At 34.2% G+C, this 25109-nt stretch overlaps 1 protein-coding gene across 1 annotated transcript in view; it reads right to left on the reverse strand.

Annotated features, from left to right (window-relative positions):
* Positions 1 to 2939: 2939 nt before the first annotated feature.
* LOC145682405 (polycystin-1-like protein 2) overlaps positions 2940 to 25109 on the reverse strand; it is a 68895-nt gene continuing 46725 nt past the window's right edge. Inside the window, exons 13-16 of the mRNA XM_081754016.1 lie at positions 19507 to 19653; positions 13257 to 13452; positions 7646 to 8410; positions 2940 to 4393 (exon numbers count right to left, since the gene is read on the reverse strand). Of these exons, the coding sequence (XP_081610142.1) occupies positions 4085 to 4393; positions 7646 to 8410; positions 13257 to 13452; positions 19507 to 19653 (1417 nt within the window). The 3' untranslated portion in view covers positions 2940 to 4084. The remainder of the gene's footprint in view (positions 4394 to 7645; positions 8411 to 13256; positions 13453 to 19506; positions 19654 to 25109) is intronic.

The raw sequence follows: 25109 nt of genomic DNA on the forward strand, positions 1-25109 counted from the left end.
ATATTGAAATCTATGTAAGGCACTCTGATTATGCCCAGCAAAAAGGACTTTGGTTAGGATAATATTCTAGTTATTGTTTATGTGAGTAAGATTGGACTACACACAAACGAAATGAAATGAAATCTTTAAGTTTTACGTCCCACGGTTATGCCGGTTAGGCTAAAGGAGACGGTGATAATGAGAAATGAGTGAAAATGGTGGAATGAAGAAAGTGGGAGGAAACGGGAGAACCCCGAGAAAACCCACGAGCACGGTGTTTGTCAACCACAAAATCCACACGGCGCGAGCTGGGATCGAACCAGGGACCCCAAGCACCGGAGGTGAACGCTCTACCACTGAGCCACCGCGCCCCCTACACACAAACGAAGTCATACAACAAATATAATAGAGTACATGGAGGAAATGATGTTACCCTAAGATTTAATTTTTGATGGAATAGGAGTAGGTGTATCACTATAAAGTTTGATAACACTATATTAGAATTACCATCCTGTAAACCAACAGAATAAGGATGATTTTTTTCTGACTTTTTTGGTGTACAGAAGTAAATACAGGGTGTTACAAAATATGTCACGATATTTTTGGAATAGATTCCTCTCATCAAAATAAGAAACAAAGTTCATATGGACCTGTGGTCGGAAGTGCATAGTTTCGTACTTATAAGGTGCCGAAAACGTGAAGAAATGAACTTTAAAGGTCCATAGCTCCAAAACTATGGGTCCTATCATAGTCGGGTCAAGACTTTACTAAGGAACTAATATGTGCTCCATCTAAAAATGTATGGTTCAGAATCCTGTAGTACTTCCGCAACAATTTTTATAGAAGTAGTTAGTAAGTACTTCAGGTTATATGTCCGTAACCAAACTGCCTGTGCAAAAATTGTTGCGTGATTACCTTAGGATTCTGAAACATATATTTTTGGATAGAGTACATACTAGTATCTCAGTGAAATCTTGATCCGACTTAGGTAGGTCCCATAGTTTTGGAGCTATGGACCTTTACAGTTCATTTTTTCATGTTTTTGGCAGCCTATAACTCCGAAAAGAAGCATTTATGCACCCAGGTTGGTCTATACTTTTCGTCTTATTTTGGTGTCAGGAATCACCTCTCAAACGTTGTTAGTGTTGTTTTGAAACACCCTGTAGAATTGGAATTACAATATTTCCTTTCCTCATTTGGAACTAAAAAAAACAAGAAAAAAAGAAAAAAACATGTGTTTCCGTATTTGTAGTTAAGAATTGATAAACCGAATTTTGACCCGCCCCCAACTTAAGGGAATCCTCACATTGAACACGTTTTGTATATAGGAAGGAAGGCTTGAATCTTCTACAGGGTATTACAAAAAATATTACAATATTTTGGAAAGATTCCTCATATCAAAATAAGAAAAAAATGTTCATATGGACCTGTGGTCGGAAGTGCATAGTTTCCTACTTATAGGGTGACGAAAACGTGAAAAAATGAACTTCAAAACTCTCTAACTTAGAAAATATAGGACCTATCCCAAGCGGTTTAAGGAATTGCACATATGTTCTCTATCTAAATATCCATGTTTTACCATCTTCCGTTATCGGTGAAATGAACTGTAAAAAGGAAGTTGAAGTATATCTATATTCCTTTAAGTACTAGTGGTGTGTTCATTTCGCTGGTACCGGTAAATTCTGAAACATGGATACATACATAGAACGTATACCAGTTTCTGTGTAATTCCTTAAACCGCTTGTAATAGGCCCTATAGTTTCTAAGCCAGGGAATTTTGAAACGTGATATTTCGAATTTTTGGTAGTTCATAACTCTGAAAGGAGACGTTTTTCGATCCATGTTTATTAGAACTTTTTTCTTTCATCTCGTATAAGGAACTGTCTCCCAAAGATTTTTGGTGGATTTACCTACCATCATATATATATATATATATATATATATATATATATATATTAATTTGAGTCAATTGTTTAAGTATCTGGAGTGACAATAAATGCCCAACTAATTTTCTCTATCTTATCGTCTATTCTCTTTGTTTTCTTTTGTCTACTGGAATTCATATTTATCCTTACAGTGCAGCACGAATATAAAATCAAAAGCTCCTTTATAAGTATACGATTAAATGAATCATATAACGATGTTATTTGTAAGAAGAATTAAAATTTAAATGGAATAAATTATATATTTCGAATAAAACTTGTACTCAAATAAAAGCAAACTACATGAACAATTTTAGTATACTAATAAAGACACTAGTTAACGTATGTAGTCTACAGCATATTTTATCTCAACTATTCTTTATATTATTCACTACAAAATTATTACAATAGAATCACACATATCACGTTATACAGGGTGTTTCAAAACAACACCGACAATGTTTGGGAGGCGATTTCTGACACCAAGAAAAGACGAAAAGTATAGACCAACCTGGTTGCACAAATGCTTCCTTTTGGAGTTATAGGCTGCCGAAAACATGAAAAAATCAACTTTAAAGGTCTATAGCTTCAATACTATGGGACCTATCGTAATCGGATCAAGACTTCACTTAGAAACTAGTATGTGCCCCATCCAAATACCCAAGTTTCAGAATCCTGCGGTACTTCCACAACAATTTTTATAGAAGTACTTCGTGAGTACTTAAAATTATACACACATAGCCAAACCTTTATAAAATTTGTTTCGTGAGTACCTTAGGAATCTGAAACATGTATATTTGGATAGCCCACATATTATTTCCTAAGTGAAGTCTTGATCCGACTACAGTAGGTCTTATAGTATTGGAGCTATGGACCTTTAAAGTTGATTTTCTCATACTTTCGGCAGCCTATAACTCCAAAAGGAAGCATTTGTGCACTCCAGTTGGTCTATACTTTTTGTCTTATCTTGATGTCAGGAATCACCTCCCAAACGTTGTCGGTGTTGTTTTGAATCACCTTGTATAATTATTAATACAAACATGTAAAGGTGTCCATTCTCGTCAGATAATAACAAAATGAACAAAGTGAACTACAATAAATTAATGACAATTGAAGTTTTTCACCTATTTATTCTTAAATAAATGAATTACATTAAGTCAATATATAAACAATAACATAAGTCTGTCAAATGCAGTTGTTTTCAGCTACATAAACATGTTACAGTTGTTTCAAAATTCACATTCTGAATTGTTACAAAATCCGAATGGTAATATTGTAGCTTTTTTCTAACTTCGGAAATACCGTATTTAATTGGTTATAAGCCACCCTTAGGAAATCAAAAACAAATTTTTAAAAAAATGAGATTTATTATTGAAACATACAATACATAAGGAATAAGTTTTCTGCCGCTTAATTTTTAATTAATCATCACCATCGAATGATTCGAAGTCATCGTCACTTTTATATATAAAGTTATTTCTTTTTTATTATGAATACTTACAATATCTGCTAAATTCAAAAATGAGCAACATAAAATTCACATTTCGTTTTTGATAAAAACTATAATTAAGATCCACTGACTGGTAAGTAATCGAGTTTACATGATATCGAAAACTTACTTGTGGAGGACTCTGGTGATAATTTTCGGACCTTTCTTCTTTTGCTGTTTCATCAATGAAGAGTGTCGTCTATTTTACCGGCCGTGTTAATTATTCCAATCTTTTGCGAAAAGGCTCTCTTAAACCAAGGAAAAGTAAAAATGAAAATCGTCTTACAATCAGATAAATACGGTATCTGTTAGACACGCTTGCATCAGAAAATACATTGTAAAATATACCAGAGTTAACAATATAAATCTTTACACAAGAAAGTAATTTTCTATTCTAGTTAATAGACAACATTTTAAAGGTACAGTAGAGTCCCGAAAACTCAGTCTAATGTGGATAGAAAGGTGGCCGAGTTGGTAAATATGGTGGGTTATCGGGAATGGGGTTAAAAAAGAATAAGTACGAGTGTTTGAGAGCCGAGTTATTGAGAGCCGAGTTTTAGGGACTCTACTGTCTTGATTCCTATTTTACAACCTTCAATTATATTTCAGCCCTGCTACCTGTTACATACAAAGTGTACTTCAACTTAACTACAATCTTTATGTTGTTATAAGGTGCTCTTTAAGTGAAACAATCTTAAATTATTTTTTTCTTTTCAGATAGTTTCTTATCATTCTCTTGATACGTGGATTTCAGTTTCTCTTTACTATGCATATCCAACTTCCCGTCAAAATACATTTTGTTTATATATTCAAGAAACTGATCCACTTTATGCGGCAGGTCTCTGATCTGTTCATCATGTATAGCTCTCTCCTTTTCGGCAAAAGTTGTCTTCTCAGGAACGACAGTGTTTCGTGTATTTATGCCCAGAAAAGTCTTCAGTTTACTAACAATGAACTCCAATATTTCATACTCATTCTTTTCTTTAGCTAACTCAGCTTTCACCTAAAATAAAGAAATAAAACATTTTTTTTAATTATTGCTCGTAGAGGAAACAGAGGGCCTACCCAGTTGCAATGATGTGAACAGACGTTGGAAGAAATGACTGCAATTCAGCTCAAATGTAGAGGAGACTATGGGGTTTCTATATTTCAAAAGCAAATTTATTAAAACGGATGGTACATAGTTAAAAAACAAAAAAGCTCTGGTGTCAATGGAAAATCAATGAAAAACAAATTTCTACACTTATCTCAACAAACAAACTAGGGAGATGGCTGAAATTAAGCTTAAATATAAAAGACCCTATGCAAATTTAATATTACAAAAGCAAATTGTCCAAAAATAAATGGAGCATAGTCAAAAAAAAAAAAAGCACGAAACATGAACATTAATGCCGATGGAAAATCAACGAAAGATAAATAATTCCTTCACTTATCTCAAAAATCAAAAGAGGGAGATCGCTAAAATTCAGCTCAAATGTAGAAGAGACTATATAGATTCTGTATTCCAAAAGCAAATTGTCCTAAAATGGATGGAACATAATGCAAAAAAAGCACGAAGCAGGAACACTAAAGTCAATGAACGATTAATGAAAAAAAAATGTAGTCGTCCACATATCTCAAAAACTATAATAAGGAGATGGCTAATTGAAAACTTATTGCAAAGACATAATGAAGAGCTGAGAAACGGTGTATAGCACGAAGGTAAATATGGATAATACATTGTCAAAAAGTCAAGTTGTCTGAGTAAAATCAATAATAATGATAAAGTAGTATATGCATCTTCTACGAACTACCCAAAGCGCCCCAACAGAGATTATGTGCTTGAAATATCTCACATCTGGATTTGGAATCTCCAGGCTCGATTTACCACGCACAGTAAATTTAACCTGATCACGTGACACAATCTCATGGCAAATCGGATAGGCCCTTATGATGTCAAATTAACACTAGAAACCTTCATGTAAAGGCGGTTCTTGGAGGTAAATTTAAATTGTTACCAATGTGATTTTCCTCAGGACTTCGCATTGTTCTTGATAAACTTTAAATTTTGAAAAGACCTAAGTTAACGAGTTATATTTTTTGGGAGGCAAGCAATGACAGACAGTTATAATTTTAATAATTCACAACAGAGAATGGATAGCGCAGAGGACTAAGAAGACAGATCACTCAACCAAGTAGGGGACTAGTCCAAATTGTATGAGTTGTAAGCTAATTTACTTTTTGCCTTCTTTTTCTAACCTTTGACTATGTTTAGTGTTACCAGACAAGTATAATGTGAAGCTATAGTCTTCAGGTTTTAATTATCAATAAACAACATTCTACAAAAATCAAGTTTTAGCTTTATTTTTCAATCTTCTTATTCTCATTTCTGTTGTTGTATCTGTATGTTATAAGCAAATGCAGACAAATAAACAAACATACACGTTGTATAAATCTAATATTATAAGCCAATGTTGTAAACTATTTTGTTATGTTATTGTAAAACATTATATAATTTGTTTGTAAACAATAACACAATCATCAAACATGTTAAAAAAATATTTCATTTTAATGTAATGTCAATACAAATCATGTCAGGAAGATTTTTGGTTGATCAAAATTTCATCAAAAATCTTAAAAGAACGTGTAAAATTTTAAAACTAATTATGAAAACCTTATTACTACAATTCAACGATTTCCAGTAGTATATGATCTTCAATTTACTTTCTAAATAATAGAGTAATAAAAATCGATTCAATAATAAACGTCGTTTTAAAAATTTGTACATTCACTGTGTTCTTCATTATAACAAAATTCAAAGTTTATTACTCTAATAAAACGCTAAAACAAAATACATTATTTCCACTCTCAAAAAATTTACACAGCATAAAAATATGTGCCTATCAACCAAAAATTTACCTACAATATTCTAAAGTCTAACACTCACACCTATAATAATATCTCACAAACATTCTACGCAAACAACACATTATACACACTCAATTTAATTTATTATAAATATACATTTAATAGCTCAATAATTTGTTTTCATTTTATCACAATTCTATTTAGCCAATAAACAAACAATAGTGAAACATCTCTAAATATTAAAACCTCTTCCTTGCACATTATAACTGCATTAAAATAGGCTGTTAATTACAGATACTAACAGGTTCAATCTAAATTACCCAAAAAGCTCTATCAAATTATCTAGCTACATTTAACACTAATTTTTAGTGGGGAAAAAAATGACGTGGTGGAGATGCTGTGAGGCTTGCGCTTTTGTAAAAATTTCAAATACTGAATATGAAGTAGATTAAGTAATTTTACGATATATCACCCACCCACAACCGCCCTTTCTAAATATGTGTTTATTTTTTAGAATTCAAGATAACGAAATTTATGACATGTTAATTAGCATATTCTAATGGTAGATTTAACTCTCCATCGTACGTTTTGCGTCATGGTTGAGTACAATTGCTTGAACTACATGTTTATATGTAATTGTTTATTATTAAGTAAATTTAAGTTAGTCATGTTTAATAATCATAATCATGTTAATAGTCATAATAATCATGTTTAATAGTCTTTTTTTATTGTTTGGAAGTGAGAGGAAGCAGAGAATAATTTATATTTTGAATAGTGAAAGGAAACAGTTTTGTTTAGTGTCGTTTGGAAGAAAGACGGAACATACATAAGATTGAAGAAAAATTGCACCAGATGAACTACGTTGTAAGCAGTGGCGTATTTAGGGGGGGGGGGCTTCCGGGCTTAAGCCCCCCCCCGAAATCTTACTTACTATAGTAAAGTATATGAAATATCTTGCAGAATTTTCACATTTTCAGGCAAAGCCCTCCCCGAAAGTTAGCAAAGCCCCCCCCCCCCCGAAAGAAAATCGTAAATACGCCACTGGTTGTAAGTATTAATGCATCTTGGCACCGAATACAAATAACAAGTAATCTTAAACTATGATGTTGGATGGGCATATGCTGGAGTAGTCTATCTAACTTTTTCACCAATTTTGAGTTAATGAATGCTTGTCACATAAAAAAATGCGCCTTTTCTTATGCCAGGAACAGCCAGTGGCCCTTTTATTTTGAAATTAATGCTGATATTGCCTGGCTCATTCTGGCATAAGAAAAAGCGCATTTTTTATATAACAAGCATTCATTAACTTAAAATTGGTGAAAAAGGTAGATAGACTACTCTGGCATATGACCATCCATATAAAGTAACTAATAGTAACTAACAAAGTAACAAATAACATACTATTTACCTGGCTAAAAGCTTGCATGATGACAGTAAGCATCAAATTTACAAGCAGAATCGAAGTAACGAGCGTGAAGATAAAGAAATCCACAGCCGCTGCTGTCGAAGTCTTCCTGAGGCTAATGAAGTCAAAACTTCCCAAAACAGTTGAAAAACAAGTCTCCAGGCTCTTCAACATCGTACTGTAACCTCTGAGAAATGGCCCCAGAACGAAATAGAACAACTGAACGAAACCTAGAAAGACTACAAAGAAAACAACCATAAACCCCGAAAGATCATCCCAGCAACGCCGTATAGTTTTACCTAACGTTCCCATTCTCTTATTAAATCGTAGCAGCTTAGTAAATTTAATTATGGAAATAAACAACAAAACAGCGAACATATACCCAAGAAGATCATCAATTAAACCTGCGTACTGAAGGTTAACATAACCATTACCATAGGTTTTGGCAAATGTATCTGTTATTTTCTTCACGATAAAAATTTTATAAATATATAAACCAACTGCAATGTAAGATATTAAAATGATTGCCAACTCCGCATAGCCCCAGTAAGTTAAGAAATATGAATGTCGTAGCTTGCATATCAATTTGGCTTCTCTGTATGTATAATATAGCGTGTAAATAATAAATGCAATCTCGCAAATTAGAACAAACAATCCAAATCCAACGTGATGATCCAGTAAGCGGTAACAATCGAATCTCCAGGACGGTATCACTCCACCTCCAGGTAAGAATTCCGCCAGAATTGATGCTACAGCAAATAAATTGACCTTGAAAAGACAGAAAAAGGGAAAAATGATTATTCTTAGAAATTTAAATAGTTTTGTGTAAATAACAGTGTTTTCTAACAAGAAGGTTAAGAGGGAGCAGGAGTGGATATTGCTACCATGGATTAAGAGTTTCAATTTAACATGGGGCATAAATACTTTTCATCACATCTCTGGAGTCTGAAGTCTCTGAATAATATCTGAAAGGACAGGTCTTCTCTGGGTGTGAGTTTCATTTCATTCGCAGTTATGGTTCAAAAGTTCTGATGCCCACAAGTTCGGGTTGTGTGAATTTACGGTCACCCTGTAGCTCCAAAGACTCGTCAGATCCTTATGAAGTTTACACGTGACCACGAAGAAAGAGTATTCTTTCAAACAAAAAGAAACATTCACCAAAATCACTGCACATTTGTTGAGTTTATGCGTCAACCTACACAGAATTATGGTATGAATACTGTCAGCCATTGAGAAGTTTCATGATCTCGCTCCGGGACTATGGTTACACCCTGATTAACTTTATGAAAGACTGCAGGAAAAGTATGCTCTTTCAAACAAAAAAAGAATCATGAAAATTGGCTCTCTTATGCCGAAGTTATGAGTGAACATACACACGACACACAATACACATATGCCCTCCTTTTTTGAAGTTGGTTAAGAATGAATGTAACGATGTTGGTGGCCAACTTTCTCTGAGGCTACTGCATCTATTTTGTTTATTTTTAGTGCATGAGTAGACCATGACCCAACTTAATTTTTTATTACGTTAGTTTTTTTTTTTTTTTTTTTTTTTTTTCGAGAAGGCTCCCTAGAGGAAGAAAACGTTCCCAACAACGGCATTACAGTACTAAAATATGAGTTCAACTTTAACGACAATGGTTTCACTTTTTTATTATTATTTGAGCTGCATAGCAACAAATTTTATTTTTCTTTCTAAACACATATAAGGAGAGTCAATATGGACAGTGTGAATGTGACATAAAGTGAATCTACAGTGTGCAAGTTTTTTTTTTTTTTTTTCTGATTTACAAGTATTTTGTGGTTCTTTAATTATGATATTAGGTCGATATTACAGCTAAATCAATATAGAGCAGAAGATCAAAAAATAGTAACTTTTAGAAGAAAAATATAAATTTTTACATTAAAAAACATGATATGGAAAACAAGTGACAATCTATCATAAGTTCTAAAAACAAATTTCCAATCAAAACAATCTGAGATTTACATCAATACTGATATATAAGAATAATGAAAATATGTCAAATATTATACAATTTATAACGAGCAATTTTAATTATAAGACAATTTATAAACACAACGAAGATGACTCAAATAACATAATGATGACTATACATTGCAAATGGCGGATCTATCTCGAATTTGCATTATATGGCTTTACATTCTGATTATAAAAACAATTTAATTTATTTCATTTAATGTATTATAATTGGCAATTCACACATATGTCTGTACCATTTCAATTTGATTAAAAACAATTTTGCTTGATTACAATTATACTTTTATAGCTCACAGGGCTCCATAGCCAGCGCATAACTGTAAACCTGACAAGGTTAATAAAGAAGAAGAAACACATTTAAATTCTAATTCTAGGATATTATGACCAACCACAATTACGATTTTCCTTTAAAATCCGCAACTATAAGATTATTAACTAAGAAAGTCCATATAGTTGGGACCTTGTACAGGCGAGTTCGAGTAGAAAGTGTTGTGGACAAAGTGAGGACAACTGGACCACAATCAGTGCTATTTCATTGAAATGTGTACCCTAGGGGAAAAAGAAGGTTCAAGTACTTTTTACAAATGAATTTTTCCTGTACGAAGAAGGCCATTTTAACTATTTACTGTAATATAAATAAAATACAATTTTAATGGCCCCATGAAGCTTCCATCGGTAAAGCTGTTTTATTAAAAGAAAACTTCAGAGATGCGAGGTATACAGGGTGAGCATAAAAGCAGTCCCTGATTTGAAAAGGAATTTTAATACCAAAAGTCCTATTCTGCTCATTTTCGTAGTAGTTACATAAAATCAAAATGTTTTTAGCGACGTTGATTGGAATTACGAACACGTAATATGCGTATTATCTATTACACGGGATCCATCGAGATGATAATCCAGTTCCATCCTAATTTTGTGAAGCGTAACCGATGTAATGAAGTTTATAGCTGCACTAATGCGTTTCTCAAGATCTGGTAGACCTGAACAATGTTCCTACACTATCCAGACTCTCAATAATATTCAGAAACGCATCAGTACAGCTATAAACTCCATTAGATCGGTTACACTTCACAAGATTGGGCTGGAGCTGGATTATCGTCTCGATGGTTCCTGCATAACAGATAACGTGCAAGTCGCATGCTTGTAATTCCAACACCAACGAAAACTTCTTGGGTTTATGTAACTACTGCAAAAGTTTGAGCAGAATAGTACTTTTGGTATTGAAGTTACGCCTTTTTCAAATTAAGGACTATTCTGGTGCTCACCCTGTATAACGAAAAATGTTCATGGCCTATAAATCGAAGATCCTAATCCATAGCACGGCCAACAAGAGATGGTCTCTGACGTTTCTTACCACATGCGGTAGGACATTGCAGCCTCTACTTTGATACCAGTATTACCAACCACGATCACTCTGTCTTATACCATTAATTAAATTGCCACTACAGTTGCACCGAAAATAACCTTGACACGCGAGTAGTGGCAATGTCACTGCGAGCTGTCAGAGACGTTCTCTTACTGGACGCACTATAGCTGTACCCATTCCTCCGCCCTATTAAGCTTTGCTTCTGTATACATTAGTTCATATCAATGCACTTAAAGCTATTTATTCAATACTTAGGTTTATATAGGATTGCATATATAATATTTCATTCTGTAATGTAATTATTTTATTATTCTATAGTTATTGCATCTCATTTTGAACATATCCTTAATTCTATTATACTGATAAATATATTATACTTTGTTGTACTAATCACAGTAGTAATTATACGAGGGGGTATCGTAAAGTTTTAGTTATAACCAGGAAGTTATTAAGATATGATGATGAAATTTAGATCAGTATTATGTTTGGTTCTTATGTGCATGACGTTAAGGAAATTAGCTCCTAATGATTGTTATAGTTTCTTTTACAGTGTGTGTGCCAAAAGTGACCAAAGTGCAAGATAGTAAGATTGAGGTTCGCAGTGTGATAAAGTTCCTGCATTTGAAGGGTAATAATACCAGACAAATTCATGATGAGATGAAGAATGTATGGCGATGATCGCCCATCTTATGACATCATTGTAAAGTGGAAAAGAAAATTCCAAACTAGTCATTTGTCCCTCACAGACTACCCAAGACCTGGAAAACCACTCCTGACGAACGATGCGGCCACTGTGAAAAAAAGTGGAATGTTGAATCCTCGAAGATAGACGTGTAACCATCCAAACAATTAGGAATGAGGCTGATCTGTTATGGTAGTGTGTGGAAAATTATTCATGACGAATTTCACATGTCTCAGGTATCTGTGCACTGGGTTTCTCGTTTGCTGTCACTTTTTCAGAAGCAAGAACTGTGTGATCTTTCCCAACATATGTTGACGCTATTAGAAGAGGGTAAAGGGGAATTTTTCGGGCGTCTGGTGACCATGGATGGAACGTGGATATATCAGTATGATTCGGAGACTGATACCATGAGCATGTACTGGAAGCATACCGATTGCCCCCTCCCAAAAATGCAAATGTGCAAAAGTCACGGGAGAAGGTCATGCTGGCCGCTTTTTAGGATTCTCGTGGGATAGTCCCACTGGCGTCTCTGACATGTAAAATTTAGGGGAGGGGGGCATCAAAGAAAGTGATTTAAATGGTGCTACCTAGCCCAATTTGTTTATCTTCGATTCCATTTGTTATCTTTCTGCTTACCTTCACGGACCCCTAAGATATATCAAGAACTCTGTTATAATCGTTTCGCAGCCTAAATATTATATCCCAAATAAATATAATTATTATTATTTATATGTTATTCTGTCGTTAATAAATAAATTAAATTAGAATAACATATTGAATATTTTGTACTTCAAAATATTGGGAAGGACGCGTCCCCTCGTCCCCCGCCAGAGACGCCCATGGATAGTCCTCACAGATTACCTTATAAAAGAACAAACCATCACTGGGAAGTAGATCTATTACAGACTATAGCAATCTCCTGGAGTGCGCGATACTCTGAAAACTAAACGCTGCGGCATGCTCTCGGAAGGCGTTCTTCTCCTAACTGATAATGCACCAGCTCATCCATCTCAAGTTGCTGGCGAAAAAGCAAGGGCATGTGGCTTCCAAGTATTGCAGCATCCCCCTTATTCTTCCGACCTCGCATTCAGTGATTTTTTCGTTTCCGCAAATAAAGAATCCGTTGCGTGGTAGCCATTTCGACAACACAAATGAGGTGGAAGAGTGGTTTAAAACACAATGTGCAGATTTCTACAATAATAGTATTCGCAAAGTGAAGGAATGCTGGGAGAAATATGTGAATCTTGGTGGTGACTATACAGAAAGGGGTTAACAACTACCAATCACGAGCTCCTTCGTGGCTAAACGGTTAGCGCACGCGCCTTTGGCATGGAAGACCCAGATTCGATTCCCGAAGGGAGCTCATGTGGCTCGGTTTCCACGTTAATCAGCAGGTCCACATCTCATATAGCCTCGCTGCTGAACGGGACGTTAAACTCAAAATCAACTCAACTCAACTACAAATCACAACAATCCCTGTATCCGGATTTTTAAAATTATTATAATTAAAACTTTACGATAACCTCTCTAAGAATAAGTATGATACTCTATAAATAATTGAACTTACATTGGCATTATAGACAGCAAAATCTAGTATAACTGCTCGGGTATTATTATCGATCCAATCTGCGTTCTGCATTTCCTTCAGTTTCTCCTGAATATCTGCTACACTGCCTCGGAGTCTAAGAATGTATCCACCTCCACTGTAAGTGTCCACTTGACCAATTTTAGGGAAGTCGACCAAATCTTTTGCAGGTACATGCCTAGTAACGTAAAATATTCTTAATCTATTAGTTTATATAGACAAAAGAATAAATAATTAAAAATCAAAGTGAATTAATAACAACAAAGTTTAAAAACATGGAACTTCTGTTACAAGATTTAAGTATAACAATTATGATGAGAAGCTATAAAAAAATAGAACTAAGCCTGGCTCTAGACGGACTCCAAGAATAGTTCAAACTGATTAGTCTAGAACAGTGGTTCTCAACCTAATTCCTATCACGGTCGCCACTTTATCACATCCTCTTGCCAGCGACCCTCTTATAATTTGTGGTTTGTAATAAGCTTGTGTGGGATTTTTATTATACTTATGGCGGAGATCTCACGATATCCATCTATTTCTATAATAGTAGAATTCATTTCTTCTTATAATGGATACAGTAACTTCTCTAAAAGCAAATAGATTAAAACAAAATTTGGTCAGTTCATTCATATTACAAATATCGAATCCGATCCGTCATATTGTTTCAAAATAGAGACCGTTTGAAATTTTTAAAACTTCATAACCCACTTAATTTTGAGTCATATTTCTAACTAAAAAAAAACCTTGGACAGTTGTTAAAAAATTATATTTTAAATGACTTGATAATGTGAGTCACGAAGATCAAACCGGACATTGCCGCACTAGTGAAATCACACCATGCTCAGGTATCTCATTAGCTTTCATTTTTAATTGTATTTCAATATGGAGGTTTTGTTGCATTTATATTTTTCTGGTATTTCAATATGCAGTTCTCAATAGTTTCATATCGTACTTCTTTCATTTAAATTGATTTTTGAAACAACTCTGCACCTATTGAAAATGTCTAGTTCACAATTGCTTTTGGTGTTCTTATCAGTATGTATAAAAATAAAAATATGCCTATCAGAACAAAATTTAAAATAATATTTAAAAATATTTTCCGGTATTAGATTCTAATTAAATTAATCTCTCCCGATAAACTTTCTGACCAACAGGTTGAGAAATCTTGGTCTAGCGCTTTGAAAATATAGATCCACGAGTAATATGGCTTTGTCAGTCCACGAATAGAAGTAGATCCACGAGTAATGTAGCGTTTGGCACTGTACGAATAGCCATAGATCTATGAGTAATGTGGCTTTTGGCAATTTACGAGTAGTCATAGATTCAAAAGTAATACAGCTTTTGGCAGTGTACGAGTAGTGATAGATTCATGAGTAATATGGATTTTGGCAGTGTACGAGTAGTCACATATTCACACGTAATATAGCTATTGGCAGTGGACGAGTAGTCATAAATTCATGAGTAATATAGCTTTTTGTTGTGTCAAATAGTCATATATATGCACAAGTAATAAAGCGTTTGGCAGTGTAAAAGTAGTGATAGATCCAGAAGTAATACAGGATTTGGCAGTGTACGAGTACTCATAAGTCCACGAGTAATACAGCTTTTGCAGTGTACGACTAGTCATATATATGCACAAGTAATAAAGTTTTTGGCAGTGTACGAATACTCATATATTCACAAGTAATATAGCTTTTGACAGTGTATGACTAGTCATATATCCACAACTAATATAATTTTTGGCAGTGTACGAGTAGCGATAGATCCACACTAACATAGGTTTTTTTACAGTGTACGAGTAGTCATAGATCATGAGTAATAGAGCTTCTGGCAGTGTACCAATAGTCATATATCCACAAGTAATATAGCTTTTGGAAGTGTAAGAATAGCTATAAATCCACAAGTAATATAGCTTTTGGAAGTGTACGAATAGTTATTCATAAACAAGTAATAAATCTTTTGGAAGTGCACAAATAGCCAGAAACCCACATGTAATATAGATTTTTTAAGTGTACGAATAGTTATAGATCCAGGAGTAATATAGTTTTTGGTACTATACAAATAATCATAGATCCACAAGTAATATAGCTTTTCGCAGTGTACAAATAGTCATAGATCCACAAGTAATATAGCTTTTCGCAGTGTACAAATAGTCATAGATCCACAAGAAATATAGCTTTTCGCAGTGTACAAATAGTCATAGATCCACAAGAAATATAGCTTTTCGCAGTGTACAAATAGTCATAGATCCACAAGAAATATAGCTTTTCGCAGTGTACAAATAGTCATAGATCCACAAGAAATATAGCTTTTCGCAGTGTACAAATAGTCATAGATCCACAAGAAATATAGCTTTTCGCAGTGTACAAATAGTCATAGATCCACAAGAAATATAGCTTTTCGCAGTGTACAAATAGTCATAGATCCACAAGTAATATAGCTTTTCGCAGTGTACGAATAGTCATAGATCCACAAGTAATATAGCTTTTCGCAGTGTACAAATAGTCATAGATCCACAAGTAATATAGCTTTTCGCAGTGTACGAATAGTCATAGATCCACAAGTAATATAGCTTTTCGCAGTGTACAAATAGTCATAGATTCACAAGTAATATAGCTTTTCGCAGTGTACAAATAGTCATAGATCCACAAGTAATATAGCTTTTCGCAGTGTACAAATAGTCATAGATCCACAAGAAATATAGCTTTTCGCAGTGTACAAATAGTCATAGATCCACAAGTAATATAGCTTTTCGCAGTGTACGAATAGTCATAGATCCACAAGTAATATAGCTTTTCACAGTGTACAAATAGTCATAGATCCACAAGTAATATAGCTTTTCGCAGTGTACGAATAGTCATAGATCCACAAGTAATATAGCTTTTCGCAGTGTACGAATAGTCATAGATCCACAAGTAATATAGCTTTTCGCAGTGTACGAATAGTCATAGATCCACAAGTAATATAGCTTTTCGCAGTGTACGAATAGTCATAGATCCACAAGTAATATAGCTTTTGGCAGTGTACGAATAGTCATAGATCCACAAGTAATATAGCTTTTCGCAGTGTACGAATAGTCATAGATCCACAAGTAATATAGCTTTTCGCAGTGTACGAATAGTCATAGATTCACAAGTAATATAGCTTTTCGCAGTGTACGAATAGTCATAGATTCACAAGTAATATAGCTTTTCGCAGTGTACGAATAGTCATAGATCCACAAGTAATATAGCTTTTCGCAGTGTACGAATAGTCATAGATCCACAAGTAATATAGCTTTTCGCAGTGTACGAATAGTCATAAATTCACAAGTAATATAGCTTTTCGCAGTGTACAAATATTCATAAATTCACAAGTAATATAGCTTTTCGCAGTGTACGAATAGTCATAAATTCACAAGTAATATAGCTTTTGGCAGTGTACAAATATTCATAAATTCACAAGTAATATAGCTTTTGGCAGTGTACGAATAGTCATAGATTCACAAGTAATATAGCTTTTGGCAGTGTACAAATAGTCATAAATTCACAAGTAATATAGCTTTTGGCAGTGTACAAATAGTCATAGATTCACAAGTAATATAGCTTTTCGCAGTGTACAAATAGTCATAAATTCACAAGTAATATAGCTTTTCGCAGTGTACAAATAGTCATAGATTCACAAGTAATATAGCTTTTCGTAGTGTACGAATAGTCATAGATCCACAAGTAATATAGCTTTTCGCAGTGTACGAATAGTCATAGATCCACAAGTAATATAGCTTTTCGCAGTGTACGAATAGTCATAGATCCACAAGTAATATAGCTTTTCGCAGTGTACGAATAGTCATAGATCCACAAGTAATATAGCTTTTCGCAGTGTACGAATAGTCATAGATTCACAAGTAATATAGTTTTTGGCAGTGTACGAATAGTCATAGATTCACAAGTAATATAGTTTTTGGCAGTGTACGAATAGTCATAGATTCACAAGTAATATAGCTTTTGGCAGTGTACGAATAGTCATAAATTCACAAGTAATATAGCTTTTGGCAGTGTACGAATAGTCATAAATTCACAAGTAATATAGCTTTTGGCAGTGTACGAATAGTCATAGATCCACAAGTAATATAGCTTTTGGCAGTGTACGAATAGTCATAGATCCACAAGTAATATAGCTTTTGGCAGTGTACGAATAGTCATAGATCCACAAGTAATATAGCTTTTCGCAGTGTACGAATAGTCATAGATCCACAAGTAATATAGCTTTTCGCAGTGTACGAATAGTCATAAATTCACAAGTAATATAGCTTTTGGCAGTGTACGAATAGTCATAAATTCACAAGTAATATAGCTTTTGGCAGTGTACGAATAGTCATAGATCCACAAGTAATATAGCTTTTGGCAGTGTACGAATAGTCATAGATCCACAAGTAATATAGCTTTTCGCAGTGTACTAGTGGTGAATCATCCATGAGTTATATGATTTTTGGCACTGTACGAATTGTCATAGATCCATGAGAAATATACCTTTTGGAAGTGTACGAGTTGTGATAGATCAGTAAGTTATATAGATTTTGACAGTGTACGTGCAGTGGTAGATCCAGGAATTATATAGTTTTTGGCAGCGCACGAATACTGATAGATCCATGAGTAATATAGCTTTTGGCAGTGTACGAATAGTGATAGATGCATGACTAATATGTTTTTTGGCATTGTACGAAGTCATAGAACCATGAGTAATATAGCTTTTGGCAGTGTACAAGTAGTGATAGATACACAAGTAATATAGTTTTTGGCAGTGTACGCATAGTCATAGATTCACGAGTAATATGACTTTTAACAGTGTACAAGCAGTGATAGATTCACAAATAATACAGCTTTTAGCAGTGTACGAGTAGTGATAGATCCACTAGGCAGTGTACGAGTAGTGCAAGATCCGGAAGTAATATAGCTTTTGGCAGTATACCAGTAGTGATAGATCCACACGTAATATAGCTTTTGGCAGTATACTAGTAGTGATAGATCCACACGTATTACAGTTATTGACAGTGTAGGAATAGTCATATATCCACTTGGTAGTGCACGAGTAGTGACACATCCACAAGTAATAAAGCTTTTGGCGTATGAGTAGTTATAGATCGACAAGTAATATAGCTTTTGGCAGTGTACCAGTAGTGATAGATCCACAAGCAATATAGCTTTTGAAGGTGCATGAGTAGTGATAGATCGACAAGTAATATAGCTTTTGACAGTGCACGAGTAATGATAGGTCAACTAGTAATATAGCTTTTGGCAGTACAGTGGAAGTGATAGATAGAAAAGTAATATAGCTTTTGACATTGCGCGAGTGGTGATAGATCCAGAAGTAATATAGCTTTTGGCAGTGCACGAGTAGTGATAGATCCAGAATACAGCTTTTGGTAGTGCACGAGTAGTGATATATCCAGAAGAAATATAGCTTTTGGCAGTGCACAAGTAGTGATAGATCCAGAAGGATTTTAGCTTTGGCAGTGCACGAGTAGTGATATATCCAGAAGAAATATAGCTTTTGGCAGTGCACGAGTAGTGATAGATCCAGAAGGATTATAGCTTTGGCAGTGCACGAGTAGTGATAGATCCAGAAGAAATATAGGTTTTAGCAGTGCACGATTAGTGATAGATCCACAAGTAAAATAACTTTTGGCAGTGCACGAGTAGAGATAGATCCAGAAGTAAAATAGGTTTTAGGAGTGCACGAGTACTGATAGATCAATGAGTAAAATTGCTTTTGTCAGTGTACGAGTATTGATAGATTTATGAGTTATGTAGCTTTTGGCAGTGTACGAGTAATGACAGATCAATGAGAAATATGACTGGACATCTACGTACTACACCATTTTCTCTTTGTCACTACTGCTCTTTTTTCAAGGTTAGGTTTCCAGCCTTCTCCTGTCCGTTTGATTTACAGAGAACGGGATCGAAAAACTATAACGTCACAGAGCATTCCGTTTAAAAGGACTGATGTATGGAATAATGTATAATCTTTGTGAGTACAAAAACACAGCAGAATCCTATGTTAGACATTAATTATTTTTGGTTTGATTTCCTTCAGTGTTGATTATACTTACCCTTACTGCATAGAACATTTCTTTCTTTTTTTTAAAAAAAAATCTTGGATTCTCCTTTTCTAGAAACAGAAGCAAAGAACAACAACAAAAAATCATAATCGTAACTTTTAACTTACTGTAAGAAATGTGATAAAGAGAACTTACTTGAATTCATCCAAGTTGCATTCGGGTAGACGCCGGTTCTTCCTAGTACGTAACACCCAATGTTTACAGTATTGTGCGTTATCTTCATCTATTAATCGAGTAAATCCAGTGCAGGAGCTCGTTATTTCTTCCAACTCTTCAGATACACTAAATTGGGACAAAAACAAAATGTAACATTCAATCAACTGATTTGACATTGAACATTCAGAACGACAATGAAAATAATCAGTTAACTTCTTTTATACAACTCCTTCGTAAAGAACTTTAGTCAGGATTCTTCGCTAAACCCATCCCCACTTAAAATTCTGGCCAATAAGAAAAGCTCTGACAACACTTATTAATTTACTTAAGAAAAGTATTTTGTAAATAATCCAAGCGGTTATCAAAAAGTTCGTGCAATCACCTAGAAGATGAAGAAATGTGCACCTCCTTGGACATGCATTTTATAGTTAGGTTCTTGTATGTTGACCATGCAAATTCTGGACTCGTTAAAACAGTTTTCTTTCTTTTTCTTTTCTGTTTTTTTTAGTTAAATCACTGAAAGTGCGATGGTTGACAAGCTTGAGGCACGGAGTGTCATTAAAATCCTCCATCTTCAGAGCCAAAAAAAAAAAAAATCCACGAAGAGATGAAAGAATTCTATGGGGATAAAACCCCATCCTATGAGATGGTATCCAAGTGGAAACGGCAATTCCAAACTGGATACATGATCACCACGGACGCCTCTAGATCTGGAAGACAATCTTTAACTGATGATGCCCCTTTGACGGAGAAAGTTCGAATCATAATGAAGACAGGAGGATTACCACTGAACGTGTCATGTGTGCAATAGATATGTGTCAAGGCAGGGTACCCCGGTGTAATACACAGATTGTGATAAGATTGCACAGACATAGAGAACATCGAAAAAAGTGATACATATTTTTATATCGGGCAACAAGCGCATTGAAAGGGTCAAATAGGGGCATAAAATGGGGTCAAAATGAGATTATGTGGAATATAGCGAGAACGAGAAGAGATATCGGAAAAGGTTAAATGTACGAAATATTACCCATAGTCCACGTAAGTCAATGAGGTAGAACACACCCATGCAAAGAAAGGAGAACATCTGGAAATGGACCAATCACATGTACAACATTGTCACAATGTGTTACGGAAATGAGCGAAAAGGGTGGTAAGGAGCAGGAAGAAAGAAGAAATGAAAACAGAAAATACGTGATTTTGCTTTCAGTGCATACGTCGCCCGTATGCGAAAGGGACGCAGATTCATCTCAACGCTCGAAGATGGGAGAACACGCAGGAAGGATGCAAACGCCGTTCGTATAGCTATGCGTGCGCACGGGATTCCCCAAAATAACGGAGGGATTCCCGGATATGCTGTAAAGGAAAGAAGTGTCACACGTTGTTAATCCCATGGGCACACGTAGCTGCGTTTTCAAACATGCATTTTTCAATAGAGTAGGTATGACTTTCTAAGTGACGTTTTAAACCGCACTCTATACGATTTATTGTTTTTAAATTGTTGGCCTCTGAAGTCCATGTTCCCACGCTTTCGACACTCTGTCACTTCTAAACGGGACGAAATTTCTCCCATGTTCAGTAGGACTTTTTTTTTTTTTTTTGCTTCTTTTCAGATGTACTATCATCCGTCCAGTTTGTTCACGTAGTTACAGTTCACTCTGTATATACACTCTCATATAGATTTACAAAATTCAATGGTTTTACTTTGTCTCTCTCGAAAATCTAAATTAACAATTTTTAAATTACATTCTAGTGCCTAGGAACTAGGGATACATTTCCATTAAAAGATTAATTGCAATATTATTGAACAAAATAGTAGAAAGAAACTGTTATGTTGAAACTCTAAATATTCGTGTTCGAGACTCGGTCTGTCCGAAACAAATTACTGATTAAGAGTCAAATAGTTTTTCAATTTTACTTCCAAAGCATGTATCATACAAATTACATAGAAGTACCAAAGTATATATGGACAAACTGCTGGTAAAAGTAATTCTTACGTCATCTTTACATCATAAAGTATTAGGCACCGCATTAACACCGCATTAAATGTGAGAAAATACATCATTAAGGTGATATAGCCCAACAACTACGGGCTCTACACAGAGATCAATATCTAAATTATCTAAGTATTTGTAATTCCGAATTGTACAATGCATTGTTAACAAAACTAATATTGAATATCGGAAGGTTTGCTTCAGTTGAACGAGCCTATTTACAGGAATTTTTACCTTCGAAAAGTATAGGATGCGCATCTAATCTTAAGAAACAAGAATTTTAGGAATGATTCGAAAAATGGATCAAAATATTCCGATCTTAGTTCTTGGATTAGGGGCCACAAAATTTTTGAACGGCTCCTATATCGAATTTTCGTGTTTTCTACGGAATAAGTACATCATGCTGAGTGAAGTGATAGTTTGGGTTTGACTACACTATATGTAGTTCTCCAGATATAAGGCCCCCAAGAAAATTTTTCATTGAAATATATTGGATCTTTTGATCCAAAAACACTAATGCACAGAACCTATCATCATGTTTTAGTTAGTAGCATAATGGAACAAGATACATTGATGAAAGTACCAGAAAAACCTTAAATTGCTCGTTTTGATATTTATTTCCAAGATACAAGGTGAGAATAGTTTCTTTCTTTTCTTAATGTTTACAAATACTATGCTATTTGTAACATACTGCGAGACTGTATGTTCCGAAATGCGTTATTTATATGTGAACATATATATATATCTTCGCCCAAATTTATACTATGTTAATACGTTATCTTTGAATATGAAATATACAGCAACAGAAAATAAGAATTTATTCTATATGATATTTTAACATTTTTTAAAAAAATTGAGAGTTTATTGCTGCTTAAATGGTATTAATAGAGACATTTAGACGATAGATAGATATAGATATAGATATAGATAGATAGATATAGATATAGATATAGATATAGATATAGATATAGATATAGATATAATAAAGAGCAGAATACATACGGTTTGATTGACTTTAAAGAACTTAGAACATGCACTTTGTAACCTTCTCTTAAACACTTTGTGCTAAATTATTATTTTTTAAAAATAATTTCTGTACAACTTTTCAGTTTGGTAAATTATGTTTGTGCAGAACAGTTACGTTGTAGTAAAGTAAAAATTAGAGTTTCCCAGCGTTAAAAGTGATCTTTTTAGATTTTGTTAAAATTAGAAATAAAATTTTAACGTCTCTTATCTATGCATTCAAACATATTAGAAGTTAAATATGGGGTACCGTAGGGTTCAGTTCTGGGTCCGATACTATTTTTAATAATGATAAATGATTTACCTTTAAATACTAATGCCATATCAATTCTATACGCGGATTATACTACCCTACTTAATATAAATACAAGGTTTGAAGAAGTATATATGGAGGCTCGAGACGCAATTTCAGATGCAGTGACATGGTTTAAAAGTAATGGTTTTGTCCTTAATCGAGACAAAAAAAAGTAACTTTTAGTCTAAATCTCTGCAGTGCTAAAGAAAAGTATGATGAAAATTAGGTTAAATTTCTTGGTATATATATAGACAGCCAACTAACCTCGGAAAAACATGTAAAACATGTATGTTCAAAGCTCTCCCGAGAGCTCTTTCTGTTAAGAAAACTAAAAGCTACAGTTGCTTATGAGTATATAAAAAATTCATATTTTGCATTTTTTTCACAGTATAACTGGATATGGGATTTTGCTTTGAGGTAACAGTAGTCAAGCACATGTTCTAGTTTTGCAAAAGGAAGTTATCAGGACTATTCTTGGTACACATGATAAAGAACACAGTAAACTACTATTTATCAGGCTAAGGATAATGACGGTAGTTAATCTATATATTTATCAAGTGCTATTTTACACTAAACAAAACCTTGCAAATATGACACTTAGGGACGAGGCACATACATATAACACTAGATGGTGTAAGAAAATTGATGTACCCTTTACTAGGCTATCAAAAATTAGAAATAGATATTTAGTTATAGGACCGAAGGTATTTAATAAACTAACATTCTCCATACAACAGCTGCCGTTAAAGGTTTATAAAAGAGAGCTATATGATTGGTAAATAGCAAATCCATTTTATTCAATTCAAGAGTTCATTGAATGCAGGGGCGTGTAGTGCATATTACCGCTGTTACCGGCGGTAACGGTAAAATAATTACAATTTTCTTTTGTTTTCATATGTCTCTAAATTTCATTATCAACATGAGAAAATGTTTACAGTTTTTTTTCCTTTTTCTTTTCTTTTTTTTAAAGTTTGGACAGCCTATTCCGCATTCACAATATAAACGAACGCAATATGCGAACGCCAAACAGGAACATATTGTTGTTGATACTGTAGATTTCACAGGTAACGGGAACCCCGATAGCGGTCATTCACTCCAGAAACAACCTTCAGCGTGCCAGCCAGAAGCATCCTGCGCTCTCGTATTTTGACTTTTGGAATGGCCCTTATGTTACCGCTCAGCTGAATGGATCAGGAAAGAATAGGAACGATCCTTGACAAAAGAAGTAGAATCTAGAATTTTATCAGCGTGTTTATTCTGTTATACTGTTTCGTTTGCTTCCCGATTCCAAGGGTGGAAATTCAGCTGTAATTCCTATATCCATGCGGTTATTTCATTGTGCTTACAGTACACAATTTTGAACAAATACAAAGTATTTCATAGTAATAGCATTAACCACCTGTTACTGCGAGAATGTAATACAATCTAAGACAAATATAACTAGCAGGTATTTCATAGTAATAGCGTTGAACACCTGCTACTGCGAGACTGTATGTTCCGAAATGCGTTATTTATATGTGAACATATATATATATCTTCGCCCAAATTTATACTATGTTAATACGTTATCTTTGAATATGAAATATACAGCAACAGAAAATAAGAATTTATTCTATATGATATTTTAACATTTTTTAAAAAAATTGAGAGTTTATTGCTGCTTAAATGGTATTAATAGAGACATTTAGACGATAGTTGTCTTGTGCCTGAAAGAGCAAATATATTGTCAGTCTCTAAAATGTGTCATTAAATGTATGGAAATGCCTATCAATGTAATACATTGTGCAATATGGGAACTGTTTCAAGAGCAAGGGGGAATAGTAATGATAATTAAAGAGAAGTAGAGATGTTTTCCGCGTTCTTTCAAATTCGAGTACCTATTACTATTTTAGGATTTATGCTAGTTAAAAAGTTGAATATATATTTTGTTTTTAATTTAGTATAGAATACTTTCGATTAAAAAATGTCCAAGTCTAGCTGGTAGCCTATTTGTTGAATTTGCACTTTAATGCATTTTGATGTGTTGTAAAGGACCGCCCAATTGTCTTCAGTGCTGTCTGGGTGTCATAGTGTTACTAGTAAGTATGGCAATAATTCAGAAAAGCCCAAATTATCCTCGGTGACACTGACTGTCCTATAGAAAGCATCACGAAACAATATTTTGATGTGCGTTCGTTTGCGGGAAAAAGTAAAATAATATGCAGAGAAAGACCATCACCACATTTAAACAATTTAAATAAAAAACGACTGGGGGTTATGAAGGTAATTTT

This window comes from Thermobia domestica, chromosome 3 (genome assembly GCF_964235325.1).
Source record: "Thermobia domestica chromosome 3, izTheDome1.hap1.1, whole genome shotgun sequence".
In the NCBI taxonomy this organism is placed as follows: domain Eukaryota; kingdom Metazoa; phylum Arthropoda; class Insecta; order Zygentoma; family Lepismatidae; genus Thermobia; species Thermobia domestica.